Source organism: Silene latifolia, chromosome 7 (assembly GCF_048544455.1).
Source record: "Silene latifolia isolate original U9 population chromosome 7, ASM4854445v1, whole genome shotgun sequence".
NCBI lineage: Eukaryota > Viridiplantae > Streptophyta > Magnoliopsida > Caryophyllales > Caryophyllaceae > Silene > Silene latifolia.
Window position 1 is genome coordinate 69947927 of NC_133532.1, and position 22950 is coordinate 69970876.

Sequence of the window (22950 nt, forward strand, 5' to 3'; positions counted from 1 at the left end):
ATTAGTTTCTATTTTTTCAACTTTTCAAGTCATAAGTTAATCTCATATTATGATAACGTGCATGTATAACACGTAAAATTACAACAAACTTTCCAATAAAATAATAATGAAAAGAAAAAAAAACATGCATATTTTTTCTTTTATCATATCAAACCGCTTCTAGCTTGTATGAGTCATATATAATTTTTCATGAGATATTTACTTACAATGAACGAACTCGAATTGGTGCAATTAAGGCCCTTTACTTGGCTAACCAAAAGTCACATTAATAGACTCAATTAAGGCCACATCACTTGCCACTTGGCCTATTCTTATGTCATGTCCTCGACCTCTACTACAGGTAGAGTCTTTCTAAAATGTCACATTCACTTTAAAGAATGGATCAAATATCATATTTTATCATACTGTTCAACTTCAGGTGAACAAGAATTAATTCACAAATAGTTTACCCTTTAATAAAGACCGCTTTATTCATTTGAAAGTCAAACGCGGTTTAAAAATCACAGCTGTGGACTTCTGATTACTTACACTTATACAATATGAATATATTGTATTGATAAGACGGTGTTAAATTATTACACACCTTTAAAACTTTGAACTTCATGCCATAATCAATATAATATGGACATATTTGCTCATCTATATAAAATAATTCTTTTGAAACTTGAGGCCCAAAATTATGATATGTCCTCAAAACTCGTTTATCGCATAAACATATATAAATTTTACAATATAAGTATGATACATATAATAAAGTATAATGTCTATGTAAAATAATGTAAAAGAAGTAAAGTCCATGTAAAACAAACCCACGAAATCTAAAATAACATTATCATGTGACATTTTTTTTAAGTGAAGTTTGACAAAGGTTTCGAAAAATATATTTGCAGCAACAGTTCTCAACTTCATGTAATAGGGTTTCGTAAGTTATTCACGGCCAACAAAAAATTAGTAGAAAACCAATAATTGAACATGAGGACCTATATGATTCACGGTTGGTATAGTCGTGCAAACTGTAGTGAAATAACGGAGCTTGTTTTCAATTTTAATGTAACTATAATTCTTAAATTCGTCTCAATTTATCAATAAATAATAATTGCGGTAGTGTACCTGAATTAGCTAAATAATATAATAAGATCTGATATGAACCTCCCGATTATCAGATCTGAGAAATAGGTTGTATCCGATATAATAATAATAATAATAATAATAATAATAATAATAATAATAATAATATTAATAGAATAATAAACTTTTTCTCTCTTCTCGGTTTTAGAGAGATTTTTCTCTCTAAAAGAAAGTCGTCATTGTTGTACTCAGAATACAATGAGCTAGGGCACCACTCTGAGATGGTAGTTACTGAGACTAGGGTCACAGTCACTGAGACTAGAGTAACTGATTTAGTGGTTGAGACCCCTGTGGTTGCAGCTGTCTTAGTGCTCTCCCCCAATAGATTCCAATCTTTGGATGCTGATCCTCTTGTGAATACTGGTTCTGTTGATCCTGCTGGGAAGGATCCTCCTGATAAACTCCAATGATTATCTCTTCCTGAAACATTAGAGGTTTTAATAAACCTCTTAAGCACGTAGAGGATATTTCTTTTCTCAGAATAATAATATTGACATTTTGGGTCTCTTGAAAACTAGAGTTAAGCAGAATAAGGCTTCCAAAATCTTGAAAAATAAATTTAGTCGATACAATAGTTTTACAAATTATAACTCTCATTCCAATGGGAGGATTTGGCTGCTTTGGAACCCAGTTACTACTTTTGTCAACATAATTGAGGAGCAAGCTCAGGTTGTTCACTGTAAGGTGAACCATTTTGCTTCCGGTAGATCCTTCTTTCTTTCTGTTGTGTATAGTTATAATAATGCTGGCCCTACACATCATCTCTAGCACTCTCTTTCCAACTTTGCCAGTCATGGTAGTCCTTGGGTGACTATGGGAGATTTTAATGTTGTTAGGCAATTTCATAAGAAAATTAGCAACACTCCTCCTGTCTTTTCTGAGTTGGCTGATTTTAACTCTTGTCTCTTGGATTGTGGTCTTGATGATCTTCATGGTACTGGTGCTGAGTTTACATGGTTCAATAAGCATGATGTCTCCTCTAGAGTATATTCTAAACTTGATAGGGTTTTGGTCAATTCTGATTGGATGCAGTGCTTTTCTCAAACCTCTGCTAAATTTGAGCCACCTGGGATATCTGATTACTGTCCTGCTGTCTTGACTTTCCATGATGATCGTTTGTCTAAAAAATAATTTAGTTTTTTGAATTGCTGGACCTCTCGCCCTGAAATCCTCCCCATTGTTTTTGAAGCTTGGACTAGTACTATCACTGGTAACCCCATGTTTCGTTTAATGGGAAAGCTTAAGAGGGTCAGGGTAAAAAGCTGCATACTTCTCATTATTCTAATATTGGTCAAAGAATTATGGATAAAAGGAAAGAGTTGACTCAGTGTTTTGAGGACCTCCAAAGTCAGCCTCTATCTGCTTCCTTTATTGCTAAAGAAAGAGATCTTTCTGCTGATTTCCGCAAGCTCAAAAAGATTAAAAATAACATTTTGACTCAAAGAGCTAAACTCCATGATATCCATCATAATGATACTTGTTCTGCTTATTTCTTTGCCAAAATTAAGGAATGGCAGCAATATCATAAGATTGGTGACATCCAGAGTTTAGATGGGACTCTTCACAAAGGTCCTCATAAAGTGGGGCAGGCTTTTGTTCAATATTATGAGCATCTTCTGGGGTCTTCTGTGCAGACTTTACCTATTGATCATTCTATTATTGCTAATGGTGCTTGTGTGGGTGAGCAAGATCATGACCTGCTCATTGCTCCTATTACTAAGGCTGAAATCAAAATGGCTTTGTTCTCTATGGATTTAAAGAAAATTCCTGGTTTGGATGGCCTTACTGCTGGATTCTTTAAAGCAGCTTAGGGTATTGTTGAAACTGACTTTTGTAAGGTTGTGGAAGACTTCTTCAGAACAAGTTTCATGCCTAAACAAGCCAATGTGACTATTCTTTCTTTGATCCGTAAGAAAACTATTGTACAATCTGTTAAGGACTTCAGGCCCATCTCTTGTTGCTCTATCATTTACAAGACCATTAGTAAGATTTTGACAAATAGGCTCCAAACCATTTTGCCTAAGCTAATAGGTGAAGAACAGGCATCTTTTGTCAAAGGCAGAAGCTTATTTGACAACATTATGCTTACTCAGGGGCTATGATAGGAAGAACTTGTCCCCTAGATGTATGTTGAAGGTTGATATTAGCAAAGCTTTTGATTCCTTACAGTGGCAGTTTATTCAAGATATGCTGAGATCCCTCAAGTTCCCTCCTCTCTTTATCAGTTGGATAATGGGTTGGATTACTGGGCCTTGGTTTACTATCAAAGTTAATGGTGCTAATTTTGGTTTCTTCAAAGGGAAGAGTGGTGTAAGATAGGGTGACCCATTATCCCCCAGTCTTTTTATTCTTAGCATGGAAATTTTGTCTCGTTGCTTCAGGGTTATGTGCAAAGTGTGGGGTAATATCCGTATAAGACCCTCTAAATTTAGGACTATAACGTAAATTTAGCATGTGAAATATTGTCATAAAGCGTAAATACAGGAGAAACGATAAAGGTAAAGAATTAACCTCGGGTCCTTTGATGCACGGCGTAAAGAACAGAAATCAAACGAGATTCCCTCCTAATTGTTGCACCCAAGATTTGTCCGAGATATGCCCTTGTGCTAGAAGGTGTTCTCCGATTGCCTTGCAATATTGGGAGAACTTGATGTGAGGTTTTCGAGATGTGAGATCTCGGTTTCAGAGAGAAAATTAATCTCTAAAACCCTAGTTTTCTGTCAAATGAAAATCGCTAGGTCAAAAGGAGAGGGAGCCTCTCCTTTTGTTGCCTCGGTCCGCGGGTCATGAGAGGAGGGAGTGGGCTTTCCACTTTCTCCTCATTTAACTCGTGATCCGATTGAACCGACCCCACTCGCTAAAATGTATATGACGCGGTTTGTATTATAAATCGTCATCGGTTATCGGCTATTAAAACATCAACTAATAACACGGGTTAGTTGAAGTATTAATACATGTCCGACAAAGACGATATTTTATAATTTATTCAATATACATTAATTAAATATAATCGTTTATATTTAATTTACGAATTAACTGGTTAATTCGCCTTAGCCCATTATTATTTAATCCGTATTAAATAACATATCTCAACATCACATTTTGACTAAATATTAGTCAAATAACTCAGACTAACTGGTTAGTCAAATTTGGCATCTACATGACTGTATTTTCATACCGTCACATCTCTCAAACGTATCCTATAGGTGTGACTTTTAGGGACCAGTTGATCACCGCCATCTGTATGACAATAACGTCAAACTTATCTAGCAAGCCAACCGTTATTGATAAACGTGGATCAACTGATAATAATACCAAAAGTATGCCCTTTGATCCTTTTAGAGGTTTATAAGTCCTTGCACTAACTGTTAAGGACACCAACCCCAACAAGCTTCCACTTGTCCCTACAAGTGTATGTGCAATGACGTTATCCGCACTAACTGGAGGACACAAGCTCCAACACAAAGAGAAGGATGTTTCATTTCACCCTAAGTGTGTCAAATTAGGGGTGAACCATCTTATATTTGCTGATGATCTTATGGTTTTTACCCGTGGTGACCTTCCTTCTATCCATAAAGTTGCTAAAGTCCTCCATTTGTTTTCCACCTGGTCAGGTCTGGTTACAAACTTTGACAAGACAGAGGTATACTTGGGGAGTGTTACTCAATCCTTGAAACAGGAAATTCTCTCTACTATTGGCCTTAAAGAGGGTGTCTTCCCCTTCAGATATTTGGGTATTCCTATACATCATGCTCGGCTGTCTCAGAGTATGTATGAGGGGCTTACCCTTAAGATCACTGCCCTATTGAATAGATGTTCAGATAAATACTTATCCTATGCTGGCAGGTTACAGGTTACCAACTAAGTAATCTTTGGCTTAGGGAATTTCTGGAGTAGTATTATTTTGCTTCCTGCTCATGTTTGTCAGTACATTAATAAAGCTTGTCGACAGTTTTTTTGGGGGGTTGTTGGACAGGCTAGGAAAATGTCCTTTAAGAGCTGGTCTTCTATTTGCTCCCCTTGGTCTGAGGGAGGATTTCAGCTTAAGAACATTGCCTCTTGGAATAGAGCTGTTCTTTTAAAATGGCTCTGGCATATTGATAGAGGGACTGGGTCTGTTTGGTCAAGATGGATCAGGTGCTAGTTTGCTACTCCCTCTTCCATTTGGTTTTTGCAGCCTAAGGAATTTCATCCCGAATGCCTTAGGAGTATTCTCAAAGTCAGGGACAAATGTGCATGATAACTTGGTGGGGTCCAGCAGGTGCGGGATCTTCTGAACTCTTACACTTCTCCTGCTGGCTTCTCTGTTGGAAAAGCCTATGAGGCCATTAGACCTAAATACCCTAAAATATTGTGCTATAAGTTGGTTAGCAAATGTTGCATTCTTCCCCGTCACAGGGTTATTCTTATGTTGGCTATCCAGGGGAAGTTGGCCACCATTGATCTGCTTTCTGATAGAGGCTTGCCTCTACCGAACATGTGTTCTCTTTTTAGAATAGCAGCTGAAAGTACCCATCATTTGTTTTTCCAATGCTCTTTCTCTAGAGCTTTGCTTCTGAATGTTGCTCTTTGACTGGTATGTCTTCATCTGCTACTCAGCTTGATACCCTACTAGCATGGGTACAACACAGTAAATTGTGCAATTGGAGGAGGAACTGGGCTCTTGGTAGTATTACTGCCACTGTATATGTCATCTGGTGTGAGAGGAATAGGCGGATTTTTGAGGGCCATGACAGGACAGTTGCTGCTCTTTTGAGGGATGTCCAGTTTGTAGTTAGTGCTACTCTGTTATTCAAAACTCTCTCGATTAATCATGAGGATATAATTGGGGCGGTTAATTGTTTAGCTTAGGCACTTTTACTTTCTTTCCCTTTTAAATGGTTATATCTTTGTAAGAAACTCATGTATCCTATTTTGTATATATGAGAAATATCTTTCTTGCAAATAATAATAATAATAATAATAATAATAATAATAATAATAATAATAATAATAATAATAATAATAATAATAATAATAATAATAATAATAATAATAATAATAATAATAATAATAATAATAATAATAATAATAAGTGTCTCATGTTGGACTGGATTAGAAAAACTGAGCTTGATTCACCTACAATTTGGGTAAGATGGATCAATGCTTATGTCTTGAAAGAGGTGAGTATTTGGGATTTCCAGATTACTCCTGCCTATTCTTGGGACTGGCATAGTATTATCCACTGTCGTGATTCTCTTGTTCAGCTGGTTGGTTCCTCTGCTAGTGCAAAGCTTTTTCTCCTGCGTCCTGATTTTAAATGTCAAGCTTATGATTTAATCCGTGAGCATGGGGTCTGTTTCCCTCTGGCTAGAACTCTGGGGGATTCTATTAACTTCCCTAAGCATGTTGTGATCAGCCTTCTAGCACTGCAAAACAAGCTGTCCACTAATGATAATCTTTATGCTAGAGGACTACACCTGGTTAATAGGTGTGCACTGTGTGAAAGCAATGCTGAATGCAGGTCACATCTATTTTTCACTTTCCCCTTTTCTTCTGAGATTTGGCTCCATATATCTCACTGGCTACACATAGGGGCTCCTAATGTCCTCAGTCGAATTGCTCGCTGGTTTCAACGCTGTAACATGGGACAAAGCTTACTGAAGCGTCAGAGACGATGTGCCTTTCTTTGCTCCATGTATCTCATCTGGCAGGAGAGAAACATGAGGGTATTTGAAGGCAAATCATCTCCCCCCTCTACTATCATTAGGAAGATTATATACTTAGTGTTGCTTCGTTCTAGTTAATGGCGTAGTTTCCTTGTTGTTCTTTTGGCATTTGTTTTGGTTAAGGTGGTCACTCTAGCCTTCCTTGTAGAGGTAGTTTTGGGTCTTGTACTTATAACGTTATTTGTTTAATATTAAGATCCTAACTTTTTGCAAAAAAAAAAAAAAAAAAAATAATAATAATAGTAATAGTAAGGATGGTTAGAGACTCGTACTGATAACGTGTTGTGAAATAAAAGAGCAGATAATTATAGAGAGAAAGTAGAGAGAAAAATAAGAGAGAAGAACTGTATTCTTATTTCATTATGAAGGGTATATATATATATACAATGCAATGGCATGGAGTTTCCATAAAACAATGTATTATAGAGTATTCTAAGATATTAGCATCCGTATAATAATATTTCATAACATATTTCTAAATAAAAAGATGACTTTTTTTATTTAAATAAATAATTACGTTTTATTAAAGATTGTTTTATAACTTTTCCTAAAATGTTTATTACAACCAATAGTTGTTATTATTTTTGGAAAGTTAAAATATTTAGAAGTTACTATTTTTGGAAGGTTTCATTTTAAAGGATTTGAATAATAATCATGCGGCAAATTTTAAATGACATGGAACAATTAAGTGTGAGGTTTAGAATAATAGTTTAGGATATGCTTCGATTTGACATCAGATAAATAGGACTGGTGTTGGTCATCAGTGGTCGAACTGGGTGTCAAATGGACCTCAGGAGATATGTAGATACCTTAGACTAAGGCTTAGCACAGCAGAAGTAACACACCGCTCTATTATTGGTTGAGTAACCTAGTTAGGACCTGGAGTTGGTTACCGACAGCGTGACACTGAGCCTCGAAAACTTGGAGTTGTTCAGTGACAGCGTAATACTAGACTCCGAAACTAGATAGGTATATCGGTATGTGTAGATACCCGTATTTGTAGATACTGAAATTTATAGACTTACGTCAAACACCCGATAATGATAGGACAACATGCACTCCTAGTTGGCATTTGTCATTTATTTGAATTCATTTTACGACGTAGAACGGGCGTTATCGATGAAGCGTTATTTAATTTGAATGATATTCAAATTAATAAAGATTTTAAATTCATTTCATTTATTTTAATTTGAATTTATTTTCTAATTTACTTTATTGAAAATAAAATAGATTCTGATTTGAAAATTCGTTTTGAAAGTTTAAATTGTTATATTATTCGTACTTGAAAAACTCGATTTTTACGACGGTTTTATACACGATTTGAAGGTCGTTTTCTATGCGATTTGGGCACGAATTTCGATGCAATTTTTGGCCCAATCCCTTCTCCTCCAACCCATGTACAAGCCCCAATACCCAAAACCTAAGCCACATCCAAAAGCTTTCCCATATTCACGTTTAGAACAACCCAATTCCCCTCCAAACCCGTGTTCATTTCTCCTAACTTACCCATCGCGAAACTAGCCAAAACACCACTCAATACGACGCCTACTTGGCTCTATCCTGATCCTCACATAGACTACCCACTAACCATGATCCACACCCAAACCCAGCACCCAACCAAGCACAAACAGATCCGCAAGAGAGCAGCACAAACACGCACTCTCCTACATTATTTTCAGACCTTAAACCCGGACTATTCAAACCCAAATTCCAGCCATGGCTCAAGCCAAGAACCACCAAAACCTAGCCACCCTTTTCCTTGGTCCCAAAGAATCATATAATACTCCATAATATTTGCCAAACCTAGCTCAAATTCCCTTCCCAAAACCGAAACATATTACTTACCAAAAACCCGCAACAATCTTTCGATGTCTCCTATTCCCGTCTCATTCTTACCCATTAACTTAAACCTCAATAAAAATACCTTAAATAGACTCCTACACCATATAGTATCCTTCCATAGTCGAGTTATTGAGAAAACATTTAATCTTAGCTTTATAAATCCTATTCCAACCATTCTCGTCTCCATATATATACCTCCTTTAAAACCCCTCAAAAGGACTTCACCAATGCCGCAACTTTGCTTCTATAGCATCTCCACACACCCATAATCTATTTCCAAGCTTCAACTTCCATAAACAAACCCTAAATCTTGGTCGAATTGGCTCGAAAAACAAAGTGTTCAAACACTCTGTTTTCGTGTTATTTCTAGCGTGAAACAACAACTTTTCTCCCTAGATTTTCGTGCCTATTGCATAAAAAAGATCCTTGTTTGTTTACATTTTCAACATCTACGTTCTTCCATGATTTTAAAACATCTTTCCAATCAAATTTTAATCAAGAAACGAGTGAGATATTCGAGTTTGAAAAACGCTGCGCAACTCTTTCAAAAACACGTGTTTTATTCAACTTTCGTCGACGACGGCCTCTGGAGATTAATCTAAGATCGATTATGACCGAAGATGGTGTCAATGATTTACATGTAGGTTGAGGGTAAAATATTACCTATCTCTTTCCTTTCGTTTTTTCCTTTTTTATACTTCATTTATTTATCGTTTTATTTCGCTTTTTTTATTTGTTATTACTGACATTGTTTAGTTTTGTTTGTAGTTATTTTCGTAACATGTTTGTTCGATTAATATTTCCTTTGTTCATGTTTAATAACCATGTTTTTATGTTTGTAAGATTATTTAATTTAGTTTGTTTAGAGTTTAATTTTCATTAGCATGTTTTAATGTTTAATTATGAATAATTTTGGCATGTCGTTAATTTTAATTATCAATTCGAAGTTATTTATGTTTAGTTTAATTAGAATGAAATTCTTGTTAGATTTTCTATGTTTTATTCGTTCTTATGATTTTTCACATGTTTAGTTTAATTGCTTGTTTATATCGCATGTTATTAGATCTAATTTATGTTTATTTATTTTTAACCATATAAAAATTATTTTTTGATGATTTTACAGACTTATTGATACGACTCATTTAGTCGTAGTTATTTGGAGCGATTTAGTATGGTTTTAACGGCTTGGAGTAGTATTATGAAGCTTAATTGCAGGTTATTTGTTACTGAGCTTTGGTTAGCTATTGGGCCCGTTTTACAAGTTTAGAACGGAGTCCAAGTCCGAGAAGAGATAGGCCCGGATAACTATGGAGATACATGAGACATATGCGCTCAAGGTGCGCTAATTGAGCGCGCATAAATCAAAAGAAAAGGGCAGCGGCAGCAGCTGTGCGTGACCGGTGCGCGACCTGCATTCGAGATATGCGCGACCGAGGAGCGTGCCTTTTGTTTCAGCGAAATAAAGAATTCTTGTTTTGTTTCTTTATTTGACTCGGATTGTTCCGATGAATTTTATTATTATTATTATTATTATTTTTTTTAGTACTTTATTTCCTACTTTAATTATTTACCTTATTACTATATAGCTTATTATTTTAGTTTTAGAAAAAGGGGACACAACTTTGAGAAGAGAAAAACCCTATTATTTTTATTAGCAGACGATGTGTAACAAATTATTCTTCTTGGATTCAAGCAATTGAAGCGCTCTTAATACGATTGTGAGTTTGATTGTTTTAATTTCTTGTCTTGACTATTGTGAATTGCTTAGTTATTAATTTTATGAATGTCGATTGATTATTGCTAGTTGTACAACTAGTGATTGATTTCTTCATTCTATTGTTAGTATTGTTAATTGAATAGGATTTATTGATTAACTCTACGCTAGTAACAACTAGGAATTAATATTGAACGGGATACGTTGATATTAGTACTTAGAAGCGATTCACATAAATATATAAAGTGCAACTGGATTGTATGCATTATTTATTCTCAATCGAGTTCCCTGTTTTATATTGCTGCTGTTGAATTAAATCTTGAACTGGATTGTTAAGGTTGTTTAACAGTTAGGGTTTATTAAGAACGGGATTCGTTTTAATTAACTATTCGTAAGGAGAATTGGAATTTGTCATTCACGATAGAGTAATCAAGATTAGTAATTGAAACCGTCTTACAGTGATCAATTGTTATTGAGTGTGGATATATGGTTGGCTCTAAGACCCTTTTAAATCATTTGATACACCGAAAGTCATTAGTTTTATTACTCAATTTGCATTAGCTATTAATCTTAGTTTATTAGAAAATCAACTCAAATCCCCCCCTTTTGTTAGTACGATCTTTAATTACATTAAAGATCGACCTTTCCTACATTATAATTTGCATAGATTGTTAATCTGATTCCCTTGGGTTCGACCCTTATTTTCGCTTTACTACTGTTTAGTATTTGGATTTAAGTGATATAAATTGTTAATTTGAGGCATACGACTTTAGCCTGTCACTTATAATTTGTAGTTTTAATTTAGGTAAATTTTCGTTATTTATTTCATTGATTTAATATTTATTTCGCAATTAACATTATTCTTATGCAAAACCCGTGCAATGCACGGGTCAGATTGGCCTGATTTGTAATTTCCAGATCCTTGCAATGCACGGGTATGTCCAAATTATGTGTTTTAATTTGTTTTCTTATTTGTTGATTTTTGATTAATTTTAGTTTAATTCGTTGAATTAATTTTAGATTTTAACTAATATTGTTATTGATTTGTGTTGTATTTTGACTAACCACTAATGTTTGTTAAGTCTTTCTTATGCTAAGAGTAAGAATATTTCTTTTCCTCTCTTGTTGTTTATTTTGCTAAAATAGCTAATGAACTCACATGCTAAATTTAGTCGACGAGTTAATTGCATTAAATTGACATACGGAATTCACATGTTAGGGTCAAAACGTTGTTTGCACTTCAAAAAATACAATTCATTCGACTAGCCATCATTTTTCTAAGAAAAGGCCGTCGTTGCGATGGGCGGGGTTAGGTGTCTTATTAACGGACTTCCTAACACATACCCACACACAGACCTTTTTCTTTAACACGGTTTCCGAGTTTTCTTTAAAACTTGGTGGCGACTCCTTTTTCAAAACCCCCGTGGATTATCAAATTCCCACATCCACATTTTTGCGACTCCGCTGGGGAGTTGTGTAACTTGAAAAGTTAAATGATGACTAACCGAATGAATAAGTGTTTGTTTTATATGCATGCTTAACCCAATTGAGACTCTAGGATCGGGCCAGCTCCCGCTTGGGTCGATTTCAAGGTATAGAGATGACGTCCACTATGCCCGATTTAAGTACCAAGGTGGTCTTTACTGAATCTTCAAGTACTTGTTGTACCATATTGCTACGGGCTTATGGGGGACTTGACTTCTTTGATGAAGTGGGATCATTGGCATAAACCCAATTTAGATGACCGACCGATACTTAGTCGAGTTTAGGCTCATGCATTCATGCTAGTATGTGTAACGCCCCGTAAACAACATGAGTACAAAATGGTATATTTTATTAATAGCAGCAGAAATTATAGAGCGTTACCGCCGTATTTCCCCATACAGAGAAATACAAGGCTTAAATTATTCTTTAGTACAACCAAATAATTAGTAACAGGTCTTATAGATAAGATTATATTATTATGATACATTATTCTTATTCCATTTTCTTGCGTCAACCTCACTCATTCCCTTCTCTATTTCCTGTACCTGAAAAAGATTAATAAAATAAAGGGTCAACCAACCACAGGTTGAGTATATTTCCTATAAACTCCAACTCAAATTAATATAATTCGAGTCATTATTATTGAATAGGGCCACATTACGGAGCCGAGACTCCCTTAGGCCATGCCCTCCTCCGTGTACACAGGATACCAATCTCTCGGTCTGAAACCCTTCTTTTCCCCTTACTTCCTTTTTTTTCTTTTTTTCTTTTTATCCACAGATATAGCGGAGCGGAGCCAATTGCCGAGCCCCCTGCCGAGCCAACCTCAGAGCTCACGTTCATGTACACAGGATAAATAATAATGTGGTCCGGTACCTTCCAATAATCCCCGGATGATATGTTGCTCAAATGTACATCTTAATAACAGAATCATAACATTATCATTACCATAAGAGCATTATAACATTATTCCTTAACATATTGATGTGAACATTATTTGCGCATATTTAGTCCCCTAATTGAGCCTATTTTGCATACTATTATAACATTCTATGGCCATTTTATCCGTCAAAACCTTCCTATTTGCTTTTCTATCGCATTTCATATGTTTTGTAGAAAAGGACATAATAAGGCGGAAATTCCCGTCTTTCGTGCATATTTTGAAGCTTATTGATGATATAAGATGGACTAGTATGAAGAGGAGGCAAGAATGATGACCAAAGACGTAAGAATAAAGTGTATATAGAAGGATCAAAGGGTTAAAAGTAAGAATGACGAGATGAAAGGCATTACAAGAAGAAATCGCTCGAAAACCGAACCAAGGGTTGCTTCTTTGGCTCTGAAAATATGCTAGATGGAACGGCGTCGAAAAAACAAGTGATCTAGGCTTTTGAATCACTCCAATAGGAGTCCGGATGAGAAAATGACGTCCGTTTTACAATCCGAGCTCAAACAAAGAAGTTGTTCGCCAAGACGCCCGTCTTCCCCAAGACGCCCGTCTTCCCCACAAGACGCCCATCTTCTGGCTGGGAAAAACAAGAAAATTCACTGAAAGAGAATCCGCCCGTCTTCTCAGAAGACGCCCGTCTTCCTCCAAAGACGCCCGGGCAGAATCTCTTCTCTCAAAGACGCCCGGGCCCAGACCACCGAATCCGCCCGTCCCGTGCCTAAGACGCACGGATTCCAAGGCAGTCAAAATTCGTTTCTTCAAGCTTCAAGAAAGAAGCCCTTCCTTCGAAAAATACCGGCGTCTCTCAGCTCTAAACTCAAAAGTGTAATTACTAGTTTAGCCCTTAGTTAACCCTAATGCATCCACCTAATTTCTACTATAAATACCCCACTTTTAAATAATCAAGGGGGCCCCTTTTGACACATCTTTTTAGCTAGAAAAATCCTTCCTTAGATTAGATTAGGAGTAGATTAGAATAAATTACTCTTTAATCTTTCCACAAACTACACATTAATCTTTCCATAATTATTGTTCAAGTTTATTATTCAAGTTTATTATTGGGTAATTGAAGATTATTGGGTTATTATTGGGAGATTGACAATCTTCTATCAATCATCAAGTTCTTCTATTATTCTTTGCATTATTATTTTGGAATCTCCATAGGTATAATTCTCTTAATCCTTGTTTTAATTATTGTTAATCTTTATTACTTGTTCATCATGTTTGGCTTTGTTAGTATGATTGACAACCTTATTAACATGTTAAACTTGATAATTTGTGAGTAGTTTCTTTAGCTAGGATTAATGGGTAATTAGGGGAAACAAACATGGGATTGATTAATGCTTAATCTAATATGTTCACATGATTAATTTGCTTGCTTGTTGTGATGTCAACTTTATGCACATGTTATGTTTGATGAAATGCCAAGCCTATAAATTCATGCATTTACAACCATCTCTTATCTACTCAACTAGACTTGTAAGATATAAACCAACTCGAGTCTTGTTAGACCATGCATAGAAGTTGAATAGGAGGAAAGTAAGTCGACTTGTAGGTGTTGTACAATCTAATCGATTCTGCTCCGGGACCCAACTCTTCCTATGAACCGTAAGACATAAACCAACTCGGTTTCTCCACAACGCTAATTGCTTGCATATAATTGTAAACATGTTTGTATGATTAAAACCATGAATCCCCTATGACCCCATGATATCCTTGCACTTTTAATCATTTGCTTACATCTTTCCTTTTATTGCTTGTTTTACTTTATTGCTTTTATTAGTCTAGAACACAACTACAAACCCAACCAAATTGTGACACTAACATAAATTGAGATAGATAGACTTAGAACCCAAAGCACACCGTCCCATGGATCGACCTCGACTTACCGCTAACTAGTTGTTTGTTGAGTATTATAAATGGGTTTGATTGGATGTGACCCGACGACATCACGCTCTACATCACATATACACTACCAAGGTTATATCTCACGTAAACCACATTACGTAAATTATACAGGTACAATATATCATTATCACATGAACAATAAATCATGTACATTATAATATCAGTTAAGTAATTATGACGATAACGTACTTACTCATTACATTAACTTAAGATGAAGGGGTAGGAAATATACCTCTTACAATTGTTCAACTACTCCAAATACTCGTTCTTATGCTCTAACTAGCTAGTTGGTCATTTTTGTGGTGTGTGCATGCATTTTCGGAGGGCTTTATGTCTTTTTATAGTGAAATTAAGTCGGTGGTACGTGTGTTGGATTTCATCCAGAAGAAAAACAATGTTTTAGCCCTCCTATTACTAAGCTTACACGTGAAAAACCATACACCATACACCACACACCTTTTTCTTTCTTTCTTTCTTTTTTTTTTTTTTTATATCCAAATTTGGACATGTGACGTAAAAAGTCATATAATAAGCTATAAACTTTGTGAAATATCTAGATATTTTATTTTACGGGTTATTTTCTTTGAGATAAGTCTAATAAAAATTCTACGGGTGAAGTTATTATTGATTCGGATTCCAACAGAACTATTTTATTCTTATTCTTAGGTCTTACCTATACTACGTTATCTTGCCTTTTGAATTTTATTGGGTCAATATTTCCCTCCGGGTTCGATCCATTTTATTTTATGTACTTTCTCGACTCCACATTGATAAAAATTCTTTTTCCTTTCAATGAGAAATTTACTTAAATCTATTAAATAATATAATTTTATTCGGGGTATTACAGTATGCGAATGACTACTTGCTATGTGTTCCCGTGTCACTGAAGTTTTCGAAATTTTCATGTCAATTTTCAAAACCGTATTTCAAACTAGCCCTTTTGAAAAAAGTATGTTTTAAAGTCGGGATGTTGCCAAAGTTTAGGATTAGAATTTTCTACCAAAATGAGCCTTTTATAGCCGACATGCCGCCCATTTAAAACCTCATTTTAAATTCAATCCTCTCATTTTTGAAACCCGTTTTCAAACATGTCAAACCAAACCCAAACATGGAACATGTTTTTGTCAAGGTCTTAGCCATGTTTTAGGTTCATGTCAACTATGTCTTGGGCTAGTACACGATCCCCTTGGGTCACCCGAGCTAACTCTTGGGTTTGATTCATGTATGTCGACTTGTTGGTCCGAGTCGAACCATGTAAATGTCTCCCCTAGAACACATGAGACGTTTTTTCACGAACCTATGGTCCATGTTGGTCCAAGCACGAGTTAGTTACACTGAGTCTAGGCTAGGTTGAGTCTAAGAAAGTCTTTGTATGAGTCAAAACTTAAGTCGAACCTATTGTCGAGTCGAGACTAAACCATGTCAATGTCTAAGTCAAAACATGAGTCGAATCTGTTGTCAAGTTGTCTATTTGGGTCTAAGACCATGCAGTTCATTCTAGAGTCTAATTATGTCCAATCCGGTCCGGTCCATTTGCATTCCGAGTCGTAAAGTAGAGTGAATCCTTTGTCAGTTTACGAGTAGCGTCGAAACCCTCTCAATCTCTGTAAACCCGAGTCACATCGTTTCTTCCCACGTGAAACCGAGTTGCGAAAGTGGGCCAATTTTCAAACCTAACATCTGAGTCGACTCTTGAAAACAGAAAAGTGCAAAACCAAGATTGATGATTACAAGTCGGAATTTGCATTTGAGTCTTAGTCCGAGTCGAGTCTAAGATTTTTTTTCCTACAATCCTGTCAAAACTTCTTCGGTATCAATGAAATTGGTTCTATTTTCATTTCATTTCGATCAAAATAAATTCAAAATGCAAAGCACACTAAAAGGCACCCCTTGGGTAAGAATATGTCCCATTTTAAATGATAAGGCACACTAGAATCCCATGTCTGCTTCCTTTACCTTTTCCATGTCTGGCGGTAGAAAACCTCCATCAACACCAGTTCTTAAGACAAGTCCTTAGATGATCTTAAGACGAACTCAGACTTTTTCCCCGGTTTTCATATCTATAACGGAAGGCAATCCCATTCCCCACAAAATCATCCCATCTCTAAAAGAAAAAAGACCAACCTATGTTAGTACGGACCCAAACCAAATGGCGAAGCCCAAATCGTACGAATGACAAATTAATTGTGACTAGAAGATAAGCAAAAGGCAAAAAAAAGAAAAAACTGGAAGCAAAGCCCGTTCCTCCTCTGCCTCCCAGCCTGCTCCAAAGAAAAAAACTGCTCCGGCTCCTGAGCCGGAAGCGAAGCCCGTTCCTCCTTTGTCGTCCGTGGATCCTAGGGCGCCTTTGCCCACCTCAATGACCCTCCTCCGTTTCCCTCGTGGTTATGGTGGTGAGACTGGTGTTCCTCTTTGGCCTCAGCTGGAACAATTCCTCCTCCTTCCTACTGCCCAGAAACTGAGTACCAAACCCATGCCTAGGATGCTGGATATCTCGGTTAAAACTGCATTTGCTGTAAGTACTGTTGCCTTTATTTATGTCTTTTGTTCTTGCTGAGGGGGTTTCTCACAGTTGTTATTTTCTCTCTTTGGGTAGAGTCTTCAGCTGAACCTGTTTATTCGCAAGGAGGTTCCCCGTCTGATGGGCGAGGTGAACAACCTTAATCAAAGGGTTAATGATCTGGAGCCTAAGTTATCTACTGCTGCTGAGAAGAAGAGCACCGCTCAGTCATAGCTAGCACAAACTCAAGCTCAACTGGTTAAGGTACAGAGTTCCAACTCCTCCTTAGCTGATAATCTTGCTACTGCTGAGGATCAGGTGTGGACCCTGAAGAAGCTGCTTCTAGATGCCCTGCTGTATGGTACCTGAGAGTCCTAGATCAAGCGTATGCGGGAGTTCCAGGCTAGGACGTACACCACTTGGAATCTGGCAGAGGAGGAGAGGCAGTTTGCTGAGACCTTCCCCATCCAACCTGACTTCAGCATTATCAATGATCTGATGGCGGATGAGGAAGCGACTCTTGCCAAGGGGGCGGGTGTTCTCGCTGAAGAGGTAGTGCATGTGGAGTAAGACGTCCCTGCCTCTTCTGCCGTCCCTGCTTCTAATGAGGTGCCTGTTCAAGATCAAGCTAATTAGATAAGGGAATGCCCTCTAGTTAATTGTAGTTTGTTGTTTTTTTGCCTTAGCCCTGTGTGTGGTGATTGATGATGCTCGGTGCAAATGTGCCAAGTATCAGGGATTTTGTTCGGAGATTGGTTATGGTTTCTAACCTTTTTATTTATCTTCGTTGGGGGAGTTGGAGGCGGATGCCATTGCACTGCTCAAGCGGATTCAGAAATTTTCTCTATCTGAGGATGACGGAGCTCGCGATGTTGCTTTTATTTTTACTCGACTTATATTTGCTATTGCTAAGGGGGTGGGAGCCCAGATTGTGTCTAAGTTGCCCACCAATTTCTTGTAAACATTGATTTGATCTCAATATAAGTTGCGTTTAAAAAAAACAATAATAATAATAATAATAATAAAAGTGATGTAAGAATCTAGGATACTACAAACACGATTAGGAGAATTAAAGGGACAATTATTTAGGGGAAGGAGAATTAAGGGGACAATTATTCATACCATGACAGGATTAGGAGAATTAGAGGGACACTTATTGGTTTATACATACCATGTCGGTTTAACCCGATTACGATGATAAATGTCGACTAATTACAACGCAATGAGCTTAACAAAACTAATTCATATCGAGCATTTTATTTTCCTTTTATTTTCTTTCATTTTCATTTCTCATTTTGACCATGTTGCATGTCATCCTTGGCTTATATACATGCCATGTCGATTCAATTCGAATACGGTGACGAAACGGTCAAGCACGCATCTTTTACACATTTATTTGTAAACTATTCATATCAAGCTTGCAAATCCAAATACGGCGACGAATATTACCAACATAATGGTTACTATTCCGAATCACACAAATCATACCCGAAAACATTAAAACAAAAGAGGTCTTAATAACCTTTTCAACAAAAGGCGGTTTTAGTAACCATTTTACATATCAGGACAGGCCCTGTTGCATCACCAATAGGCTTGCGCCTCTATGCGGTTGCCTGATGTTCTTCTACCGTCTTTTCTTGACATTTGTATAGGGCGTTCTCGATTACGGTTAACCTGAATGCATCGTGGATCAGATTGACGAGTTTACATTATTTAAAATTTTGTCATATAAACACCCTTTTTCAAACAAATGGAATGTGTTAAGCACCATAACCCTAACTTATTAATGGATCTTTAATTTCCGTTTTGCATGCAATTTAATCTTAAATCCAACTCGACATCAATTTCTTGATATTTGGATAAACAAACCGACTTAACAAATTTTCATATGTTAGGTTAAACTATTGGATGCGCATTCATTCATTTAACCCATTTTATCAACTTTTGCACTTAGCAACCACGCTCGATCAGTAGAGACTGCTATGCGTGCGGGATTAGGTGTTCAATTAAAGAGCTTCCTTATACGTACCCTCACTCCTTACTCAGAACCTTTGGATAGTGGACGACCTTATCCATGGCAACGAGAGTCATTCTAGATTTAGAATGCCAAAGGGGGACGAGTCCTTATCTGTAGTATTTGTGTCAAAATACTACTTTATGCTTTATTTGACAAAGGTATAAAGTGGATCTCGAACGCTATCCACGCACTCTAAACATCTTTGCATCGTCTCGAGACCTTCACTGAGACGAAACCGTCCAATCGAAAGCGATCCGGTCGAAATATTTTTCCTACGCCCCCAAGCGTGGCTTTTCAGACCGTCATCACGTCCGAGCACACCGACGTGCGGGTAGCCCATGTCCACAGATAGGCGACTCCGTTGGGGAGAATAAGGACACTTGTGTCTTTGTTATCCTTAGATGGTGAAACTCGAAGGAGGTCATGGTCAGAGTGCATCAAGTGATATTATGGTCATATGCCGGGTTTCTTTTCTTGGCCCATAACCTAATCTTTATCGACCAATTAGCTCGTCTCGTCGGCGTGACTTCACTCATCCCCGCGTTTCAACTCCTGATTGCGTCAAACATACCGCTGACGTTACACTCTTTTGTTTCTTAAAAGTGCTTTCAATTCCTACGTAAACGGGGCTAGGGCACCAATCTTACAAAATTTTGTTTTGATTAGCATCCCCCCGAAGATCGAGGATTGATCGCTTGGTGAGTAACCCCCCTTATCAAACCAAAACCCGTGTCAGCATTTAGCATAATATAATGAACTACGATTGCTTATGTGCTATGTGATCATAAGTCCCTCCACATCATTTTCAAAACACTTTCAAAAATACATTTTCACCCCGTCATAATGGCAGTTTCAAACCTCGGTGTTCCCAACCATTGCAAAGCAACTTTTCACGCCGTGGTAATGGCAATGAAAACCTCGGTTTTACCAACCGTTGCAAAGCACCTTTTCACGCCGCCGTAATGGAAATTTCAAAACTCGGTTGTTACAATAGTTTGCAAAATATACCTTTTTGCGCCGATATAATGGCCATTTCAAAACTCGACACATCGATTTCAAAACCTTCTTCAAAAAAAATGCACTGTTTTTCTAGACTGGAACAATTTCAAATCGACAAACCTCGATCTTCAAACCCGTATTTTGGATTTCGAAAACCGTCTTTGAAAATAAAAAAACCGTTTTCTAAGCCGCAGCAAACCCCTCGATTTACATCGAACCGTCTTCTGAAAATAAACTTAAGATGACCCCAACCATTTTCCGAAGCTTCTGCAAACCCGTTTTTAAAAAAAAAAATATTTTCAAAAGTCCTCCGTAAATACAAACATCGTATATATCATTCCACCACTCCAATTCAGCCTGGAGTCTGTAAAGTCAAAGCAAACGTACTAAATAGGGTCTTCACTTTCGAGTCGTCCTACTGTCGTGACCCGGTCAACGGTGTCACGCCATCATGTTTGACTTGTACAAGATTCAAAATCTAGTCAACACAAATGCACATATTCGGGTTAACACCGAGGCGCTATACATAGCCATCCTCGTCTTGTCAGTCCAAAATGCTTTCCCGCTTTTTTTTTTGCGTTCTTATATTAAATGAGCCGTGTTGGATCGAGATGTAACGTGAGCCGATTTTCCTCATATAATAACCCCGTCTTCAACCTCATCTAACAATGTTGACAACAACAGAGAACTAACCAATGCTCAACTAGCCAACCTGCTTATTGCTCTCAAAAATACCATTGACAGTGTCGAGACACGTATCGATACCCTGTAAAACAAGGGAGGCCACTGTCCCCGTCTTAACCGAAACTGAGACAAGACTCAATCTTTTGGATGAACAACTCCTAGCCCGTGGCAACAACATTCACCTTGAGAGTAACTGTAGGTTTGAAACTGTTGGTGACCAGCTACCCGACAACTTCACCTTAACTGATGTACCCAAGTTCAAGGAGGTAAAGGATCCACTCAATCATATATGGGCTTTCAAGGACTACATATCCATCAAGTGGGTCAAGTAGGAGCTCTTCACTCGGATTTTCCCATCTTCCCTAGAACCCAATCGTCGCCAATAGTACTACTCATTAGACCTAAAGAACATCACTACCAAGGAAGAAGCCACCGCTCAATTCTCCAAACAATATGCCGATAACGTGTAAATCCAGGCTAATGCCCATACTCTGGAGGTACTGACTCGGAACGAAAAGAAGGGATTTAACGAATTCCTAACCCGCTGGAGAGGGTGAGAATGTAATACCCCCATACACCAAGGTGCCTTACCAAGACCACCCTAGCTCATAGAGATGCTACCATCTCGGTTACCCGAGGTACAGTAATGAAACGAGGACATAAAGAAATATACTTTTAAGTAATAATGTTTAATGTGCGTACATTACAAACAAAAACTGAAATAAGAAAGTACAACTGTCTGAAAACTGAAAACCAACTAAGTAAAAATGTCTTAACAAAAGACAGCGAAAGACTAATGACTCTGACAAGTGGTGACTTCATCCCCAGCTAGATCTCCGCGCGTACTCCAATAAAATACCTGTTAATCAACTGCTCCCCATCCCCGAATCGATCACTACAGTGTTCAAAACATTTAAACGGGCCAATTACTGTATAAACAAAATAAGCAATCAACACACCCAATTATACAAACACATTCTCCAACTCCGTCTCATCACCAATCACCTGACTACATACTAAAGTGTGTAGCCCTGCCAGATTATCCATCGCAACAGATATTTCACACCGCCAATGGGGACCGCAGCCATACCACCTAAGCCCGCTCAACACCATAGAGCGAATAATCCATGTCCATTAATGTGAACATCCCCCTTGTGACAGGAACCACAAGGGGCGAATCAAGGGCGTGAAGCCACTCCCGCAAGTAACTCCACTCAGCCGAGGGCGCACCTCACGAACCACAGACAAACAAACAACCTATAAAAAAATAAAACCTAACCAGCCTAAACTTATGCAGTAGAGGTAAGCCGGGTATCGTATCCACAGGGAGGCAGTTGCTATCTACTTGTTATGTAGTCTGTCTAAGGTCATAAATTGGGGGCTTTTGGTTGATTTGATTTAACTAAACTAAATGAACTAAATTTAAAACAATAAAAGAAATAACAATTAAAACTAGCAAGTATGAAATAGAGTGTGATCAAATAGAGACAAGGATGCTAGGATGTTGGTTCACCATGATATTACGCAATTCAGCTAAAGGTAAGGTCAGTCGGTCTGTAGTGAGAAGGGTAGTGGAAAGGTCCTTCCGGTCCGCTATTCGTCCTAGATTCTTCCTAAATAGCTTCCGCTCTGATTAGGGTAGTCTATTGTCCATAACATGTCTATTCAGTCCAATCTTCCGATCTAGGTCTGAATTAACCGAATTAATTAAAATAGTCGCGTGCACTCATCTAAATAATTAATGTTATATTGCTATAAAATAATTCTCACATTAAAACCTCCTAAATCTGATTATAGCATCATTGTTTTACTATCATGGCTCCCCTAATCCTAGCAATTGGGATTTAGCTGCTCATAACGGTAATAAAACTAATAGGGCAGTAGATAGAACTAGATTTGACATGATTTAAAGATGAATTAACAAAAATTGCTTAAACTAAATATTAATTCTAATAACCTAAACAGTAATTAAGAGACAAGAGAATTAAAGGTTTCCAATAGGAATTAATACTACAA

At 37.3% G+C, this 22950-nt stretch overlaps 2 protein-coding genes across 2 annotated transcripts; both read left to right on the top strand.

The window, feature by feature from the left end:
- Positions 1-2429: 2429 nt before the first annotated feature.
- LOC141590211 (uncharacterized) lies at positions 2430-2939 on the top strand. Its single transcript, XM_074410818.1, has one exon. The coding sequence runs from the start codon at positions 2430-2432 to the stop codon at positions 2937-2939; it is 510 nt and encodes a 169-aa protein (XP_074266919.1).
- A 316-nt stretch (positions 2940-3255) lies between these two features.
- On the top strand, positions 3256-5701 carry LOC141590212 (uncharacterized). The gene is made up of 4 exons (XM_074410819.1): positions 3256-3415; positions 4743-4981; positions 5105-5265; positions 5527-5701. Exons 1-4 carry the CDS (start codon positions 3256-3258, stop codon positions 5699-5701), a joined length of 735 nt encoding a protein of 244 aa, XP_074266920.1.
- The last annotated feature ends 17249 nt before the right edge of the window (positions 5702-22950 follow it).

Coding starts and splice junctions, on each gene's coding strand:
- LOC141590211 (XM_074410818.1), top strand. CDS start 2,430: ATGGATAAAAGGAAAGAGTTGACTCAGTGTTTTGAGGACCTCCAAAGT.
- LOC141590212 (XM_074410819.1), top strand. CDS start 3,256: ATGTTGAAGGTTGATATTAGCAAAGCTTTTGATTCCTTACAGTGGCAG. Junction 4,982..5,104: donor CCTATGCTGGCAGGTTACAG/GTTACCAACTAA, acceptor GTTGTTGGACAG/GCTAGGAAAATGTCCTTTAA. Junction 5,266..5,526: donor GTTTGGTCAAGATGGATCAG/GTGCTAGTTTGC, acceptor TCCCCGTCACAG/GGTTATTCTTATGTTGGCTA.